We start from the raw sequence: 7,591 nt of genomic DNA, 5'->3' as shown, positions 1-7,591 counted from the left end.
AATCTTAGGATGCTACCGACCGTGATTTAACCTCTAAAGGATACACGAAAAGCATTAAAGCGTGTGATTTTTATATTGTTAATATGAACTGTGGTAAGAAATGTGCACTTGACGTCAACGTTGCTATTCAGCTAATTCTCTTTAATAAACCCGTAAAAAACATAGTTACATTTCTTGACTTGATCTTGGCACTCTTCCAATAATACTCGCGACAAAGAAAATAGCATGAAACCTAGATTTTAAAATTCAGTAAAAATATGTCACTAGGGTACTTAAGCATCAAAGACAACCATGCATAAAAGTTATAAATACTGTGGCGAGTATATTGTTATATGTAGTGGGTATCAAGAGTCCATCGTGTACTGTACTAGTTCCTCTAGAAACAACCATTTTCTTGATGGGCAAGATAAAGCCAATCTTTATGGTTCTAAGGTAAATTATGGAGCATTACAAAGAAAAATATTCTAAAAATTCATCAATCTTATTAATGAGCGATGATAATACTTATAATTCTTTGTGTGCATAATTTAATGTTTTTTATTTGAAGTTTGAAGTCTTTGAAATGATAGTTTGAAGACTAAAATTCCTAAACAATAGCTTATTTTGCTGAACTAGGTACTTTCTCTGAAAGGTAAGTTTATTTACATGGAATATTGCAACAGAAAAGTCGGTGATATTTGAGATATAGCAATCTTTTTAGAACTCTGAATAAATAGGCGTTAATATTCTGGACTCTTCCCATATTATTATGTATTGTTTATTTGCTGTCTTTTTCTATATTCCCTGCATGATATTCTATTTCCAGTTCTGGAGTTGTTGTTAAAAGTATAAGCAAGCTATTGTTAGAATTAGATTTCCTGAGAAGCAACGAAAAAATAATTTATAGAAATAAATTAGTATTGATTAAATGTTCCTGCAAATGGGACTTATAGTAAGAACATTATCGTGGAATGAATTGAGAGTGGAAACAAGGAAAGAAATATCACAGGCAATGAATATTTAATGGAAACTGCAATATTTAGAGAAAGAGATATTTTAAAGTTTAAAAGTCATTTTCTTTCAAAATCAAAGGTATTTAGCAAAAAATGTTAACTGATGGAATAGCTTTTCTGTTAGAGCTAAAATCGTTAAGAGAAAATAGTATTAAATCTGGTAGAATGGAGCTCTGGGGAAATATAGATTGGTCACAAAAAGCAGAACAGTAATCGCTGAAATAGTTTATTTGTGCTAAATGTAGTTGTTGACAGAAAGTGAAGTAATATCTGGCGAAAAGACTTGTTTATGGTGTCCATGTAGTTGTTGACAGAAAATGAAATTATATCTGGTGAAAAGACTTGTTTATGGTGTCCATGTAGTTTTTGACAGAAGATGAAATTATATCTGGTGATTGTCAGAAGGAGGTGACTATATATCTCGTAGAGTGACTTGTCTATGATAGTTGCCGTAAGCAATAGTATAACTAGTGGCGTGTCTTTTCTGTGCAACATAGAAGTTTAGTAGGTTTCGAAATTATATTTACTAGAGTTATCTTCCCTGATTAGTTGAAGCTGATGACAGAATGTGCTTTTTATATGATGGCTATTAGAATCTTAAGCTCTTCCCTGTACATTGATAGTTACTCAACATATTGAATTTTGTTAGGTAACTGAATGGAAGGGAAATGTTTCATACTGTTCAAATCATTAGCATTATGTAGCATTTTGGCAGAAAGAAAAATAAATATGTGAAATACAAATGTGAATATTACATTTTAATTTTTAGTGGCTCGTGCATAAGATTGTTAATCACAATAGAACGTTATCACCCGAATAAAGATGGTTGTGTCATATTGTTATGACGAACGATAGCGTAAAAGTAATGTATATGAAACCAAAATATGTTTTGTATAGATTTGTTAGAGATTTCTTTCTTTTTCACCAGAGGTGAAATTGAAAAGAGAATCTGTGACGTAGAGGCCTAATGCGTCGTTTGATTAGCAGTTTTGTCTATTCAAGGCTCATCAGCACAGTTTGGGTCAGCAAACCAAAGCACTACTATTAGGCCTCTTATAATGGTGAAATGTATATAATAATTATGGAGTTTTATTTTATTAGAACACGAAGTTTAATCTGTGGTATGTATTTATTGATCTTTAATTACAACTGGTAGGGGCTAATTTAGAAAACTTTATGCGAATCCTTGCTGATGAGTTGGTGGTAAAAGTTTCATTTAGATTATTTTGTTAGCTATTAATTCGTAGAGTTTGTTTTAATATAACATACTACTGCTTTGCATTTGTGTTCATATCTTGTCAAAGCCATAATGTTTCGAGTTCAGAATATTTAAATAAATTTCCTGCTAGCACTCGATAGGGATATTCAAGTTAATTATCTTAAGTGAAATACCACTTAATTCATGAATGATATTCCCGTGTAAAAATATACCTTTTATTTCCATGCATTAGGCCGGACGTCTAACTAGCATTCTGCCTTTACAGTAACAATGAACTGCTTTCTGTGAAATGAAGGACATCTCATATAATAAATCTCATTATACCAGTATTTTTTGTTGTTATCCTAGGCCCTCTAATGGTCATATATGGAAGATTGCGTTTATTGTTCTGCTGTTTCTTTTGACACTTGGAGTGGGAAGTAGTATTAATAATGAACAACACGAAAGAGGCAGTAATAACACAATGAAGAACAGAATTCCCAGAGCCTTGTTCGGAAGTAAAAAACAACAACAGGGATATTACTTCCCTATAGCATCATATAACGTCAAGCATCATAAACCAGGTAAGCACCCCTACCAGAAATAGTGTTATTACATTCCCATAACTTAGGCATAAGAGCTTATTTGTTTGTTAAAAAAATACACACTTTGTGCTATCTGCTGTGTTCACCGCGGATAATTGTACCCCGAATTGTAGCGTAAATGTACGGAGGGACACAATAACAAGCATAATGAAACTAGAAAATGTAGCATCACTTTATATAGTATCCTAAAATGTCAAACATTTCGAAACTACAGAAGTTCAACATCGGGGTTTCTAATTACTATAACATCATACAACAGCAAGAATTATGAAAGTACAAAGTACCAACAGTTGTGTTATTGGCTTACATAAAATGCTACAACATCCAATCTCTCTTTAAAAGAAAACCCTCGGTGGGGGTTCGATGCCTTAATTAACGTCCTTAATTTATGTGGATTTAGTCTTATCTTACGTGAATATATTCTTAATTTATGTGGATTTAATCTTGACTTTGATCTAATTGTAAAATACAAAATGAATGTACAATTGAAATGGTTTAACTTTTCGTTGATTCTTATAATTAAAGTTTTAAAGATTTTGTAACCCTGAAAACAAAACAACTTATGGCAAAGCGTGATGATTAAAAACTTAGAGATAACGAATAAGTATTTGGTTTATTTAAATTAAGCACAAAGCTACACAACGGCTATCTGTGCTCTGCTCACTACGGCTATCGAAACCTGATTTCTAGTGTTGTAAGTCCGCAAAAATATCGCTGTGCCAACTGGGGGGCACAAATAAGTAATGTGAAAATGTTAATGAAAGAATATTTCAATATAACAATATTTTCAAACATCATTTCGAATTGTTTTATCTGTCTGAGATCTAATAGGCTTTATAGCATAAAACATCATAGTTACTGCAAGTTTTCCTACGACTTATTTAACTAGATAGTGCATAAGTAGGAATATATGTGTTGATGCTTGTTCTCGACTAATCATACTAGATATTGTATAAGTACAATATTACTTTATTGATTCTTACTCTCAAGTTATTCTATTATTAACAAGCACAAACTAATGGAGTTTTCTAAAACATTTTAAATCTCCTGTGATAATGACACTATATGAATAACTGTTTTGGTGTGGCGCACATACTAAACTTCTTTCCTGACCAATATAATTCGAAAACCTCGTGGCCGAACCTAAAGATTAACGTGTCTGGATTGTGAATCCACGGATTCACGATTCGCGTTCATTGCTGGAGAAACGCTGAAAAAGTGATTGTGGAAACTCTTTGTTCAGACAGGCAAGTGTAGCCCAGAATTTGGCTGTGGATGCTGCTTACTATCTCCCTTCTCTCTAGTATATCAGCTCAAACTTGATTGTCCTTATGTAACTTTACGAGAAAATTCTAAAATAAATAACCAAACAAAAACAGTTTCTTTATTATGGGGAATTTGACAAACTGTTATGTTGACCTGCTTACTTTATTTTATCATTATACTTCGGGATGGATAAGTGCTTTCTTCGTCAGTGGGAACTTGAGCACTTAATGTATCTCTCTTTGCTATAATTTTCTAAGAAACTTTTCTAATACGTCTATTTTGTATTCTATTAAACTAGCAATAGAGGAACACAAGTATATATTGATCTATTATTAACTAGTGCTTGTTCCACTACATTTACCATGTGAACTGAACGATCCCTATTGAACATAATGTGCCAATTTGGCAATATACGAAATTTCAAGATGGTTAATTGGAACGGCAAAATAACAAAGGAATATCTTAATATATCACTTATCTCATTCTTTAAATGAAAAAAAATGTAAGCAGTTTACTTTATGAAAAATCATTAATTAGTAATAAACTGATGAGTTATGTCACTACGTCAGTTTTTTCTCATTGCAATTGCAATGTCCTAGTGAACTCTGCCTCTATATAGCTTAAAATCTTTAAAATATTCAGAAAGGAGTCCAAAATTTAGTTGCTCCGTATAAGTATATTAAATTATTAAAGTTTCATCTGTTTGAGTGTGAGGTGCCAGTGTATGTGAACAATAGATAAGCATGGCACACACAGTGACGAAGTACCACACGAGTTCCGGTGCTGCAAATCAAATACTTCCAAATAGAAGTTATTAAAATATGAAGTAACTTTGAACAACCTTGTGAATTGCTATGTTTTTCTTTGAGGATTAGCGAAATTACTATAATTCTTGTTTAGCGTATTGATTCGAACGTTTCCTCTGTCAATTGGCTATGTGTGTACCTATCATATTGCCCCCAGTGGCACAGCGGTATGTCCGCTGACTTACAACGCTAGAATCCGGATTTCGATACCCGTGGTGGCCAGAGCACAGATAGCCCATTGTGTAGCATTGTGCTTAATTACAAACAAACCTACCATAATTTCTGGATTTTGAATACGTATGGTATTCTTGAACTCTCATTCAGAACTATCTTTTGGCTTCCATGAAGCTGTCGAACGAACACTGTGTCACCACTGAAACTTTGGGTAAGCTACATTTAGTAAACGTCTGTGAAATGAAATACATATTTTTAGGTGAATAAACAATATTTTGCTTTAGTAAATCTTTTCCCGTCCACAGCAAATGATGAATATAGCTACCACAAAAAACCGGAAACATGGGAATATCACGGATCTTATTACTACGGTTTTAGACCAAAGAAGAAGAACTTTAAAGCCAAGAAGGCTGCAGCTATAGCATTAGCAGGCATTCCAATTTTACTGGCACCTTTGCTAGGACTACTAATTGCGCCTGCTGCCCTTACCATTCCGACGGTGACAGTGACGGCAGGAGCAGCAGGTAGAAAAAGACGCCGGAGATATGCAGAAGAAAGCGAAAAAGAAAGAGTACAAGAAATTCAGGCTGTAGCATCGTATTTACAAAAGATCCATTACGATACAGATCAGCAAGAAACTATGATGGCAAACTACCTCCGATGTAGCGGGATGTTGGATAAAAACGATCACTGCTTGGAGAAACTAGCTTGTGAGTTCAGCAATCCTGTAAACAGAAGAAGTCCCGAAATTGAGTTAACCGTCTCGTCAATGTATGTATCACACTATATTTATATTTTCCTTGTTCGTCACAAACATATTTACTTATAAATGAAGTAGCAAAGTTCAACTAAAGTAGCTGCTTTGAAATATATTGGAAGATTTTGGAAATTTCTTAAAATATTACTTTTTCCGTTAGGCGTACTTTGTAAAATTATTCACTGTTTCATAGGGAAGCTTCAGATACAACTTGTGTGTGAAAATAATTAGATAAGTAATTGGTTTCTTTTATGTTAGGTTTTGTTATTATTGACACCTGCATCTTCTTCTGTTGTTCACATGACTACTTGGATTTGTATTTGACGTGCCTAACATCACTTAGATGTGTATCTCGTGCATAATGCCAATGAGAGCTGTAACTGTCATGCGTACGATCACATAGTACATGAGTACAATACGACCACTTAGACCTGTATCTGTTGTGTGTACAACACTTAGACCTTCTCTATCATGCATATGGCACTTAGCCCTGCATCTGTCGTGCATGCGATGATTTAAACCTGAATCTGAGGTGTATATGACACTTAGGCCTTAACTGTCGAGCATACAACCACTTTAACCCACATATGTGATGCATACTGTCACTCAAATGTGTATATGTTGTGCAAATGACACTTTGATGTATATCTGTCGTACAAACGTTAATTTAGATCTGTATCTGTTGTTCATAATATTACTTTGCCTTTATCAATAATAAAGAGAGCGTGTGTGGCTATTTAAGTTTTAAGAAATAATATTACTGTGTGTACGATCAATTTGGTTATAATGCACTGTGCATATGGTTACAAATGTCTTATAAGATGAATAGCAACAGTTTAGCTCTGAGCAATAAACTGTACAACAAGCTAACTTTTCCATGCATTATGTATTTGTATTTGAGAATTGAAAGTAGAAATTATCTGTGATCATTTGAGATTTTATCACATTATACTCATATGGCTACTCAAGTACTCGAATATTGCTTATGTAGTTCATTAATTTATTTTTAATCTTCTTTGTATAGAAGGGCACTGTAATCTTTATTAATTACGTATAGATAGGATAAATTTTGTGTCTGATGAGTCAGTTCTACTAGCTTAAATAAAAATGAGATTCCCATGTATATTTGAGCTTTGTACATTAGAGAGTTTCGAGTTCGGAACTGTACACACATATATGTGTGTGACTTAAAGTTAGCTGTAGAATCTTGAGTAAAGGTAGTATATCTAGTATAGTGAACAATTCGCTATAATATATAGAGTATCTTCCTAAGTGTTAGATTAATTTTTGAACAATATATTTAGCTTGTTAGGACATCTTCTCAGAAGCAAGCACATACCCATGGAGTTTAAAGCTCGGCTGAAGGCAGCGGCTCGTTTCGGTAGAAATTTTTCTGGTGGATGTGACGTGTATGTTTGCGAAAAAATTCAATCTCTAATTGACGAAAATACTGCATTTCAACAAGATCAACTCAGACGTCAGAGACTACTTTATGCTAAACAGCATTAATCTCCAATGTAGTTGAATGTCCGTAAATAAACAAATGTTCTTATAATTCAACATATTGCTTTTTGTTTTTTGTAAGTAAAACAATGTAACACTCATTAGTTAAGATTTATTGAGCCAGATAATATTTGGATTAAACAAAATCCTTTCTAACAGAGAGAATTTATTTCGTCTTTTTAGAGGTGTACGATTACCAGATGTTTAATTCACCGAACAATTAGGTGTTTATACCTAACTCTGGGATGTTAGATTGGCTAGGTTCAAATAATAAAATCAAATCTCCCACT

General features: G+C 33.4%; 1 protein-coding gene across 1 annotated transcript; it reads left to right on the top strand.

The window, feature by feature from the left end:
- The first annotated feature begins 351 nt into the window (after positions 1-351).
- LOC111088886 lies at positions 352-7,358 on the top strand. Its single transcript, XM_022400091.1, has 4 exons — positions 352-432; positions 2,560-2,774; positions 5,347-5,812; positions 7,103-7,358. The coding sequence occupies exons 1-4, from the start codon at positions 398-400 to the stop codon at positions 7,305-7,307; spliced, it is 921 nt and encodes a 306-aa protein (XP_022255799.1). The 5' UTR covers positions 352-397; the 3' UTR covers positions 7,308-7,358.
- Positions 7,359-7,591: the final 233 nt, after the last annotated feature.

This window comes from Limulus polyphemus, unplaced genomic scaffold (assembly GCF_000517525.1).
Source record: "Limulus polyphemus unplaced genomic scaffold, Limulus_polyphemus-2.1.2 Scaffold4649, whole genome shotgun sequence".
NCBI lineage: Eukaryota > Metazoa > Arthropoda > Merostomata > Xiphosura > Limulidae > Limulus > Limulus polyphemus.
This window is presented reverse-complemented; position numbering and strand designations above follow the sequence as displayed.

Excerpts from the sequence above, each read along its gene's own strand:
- LOC111088886 (XM_022400091.1), top strand. The coding sequence starts at position 398 with ATGGGCAAGATAAAGCCAATCTTTATGGTTCTAAG. Across the intron at positions 2,775-5,346 it reads CGTCAAGCATCATAAACCAG|CAAATGATGAATATAGCTAC; the intron begins GTAAGCACCCCT and ends TCCCGTCCACAG. Across the intron at positions 5,813-7,102 it reads GAGTTAACCGTCTCGTCAAT|CTTGTTAGGACATCTTCTCA; the intron begins GTATGTATCACA and ends CAATATATTTAG.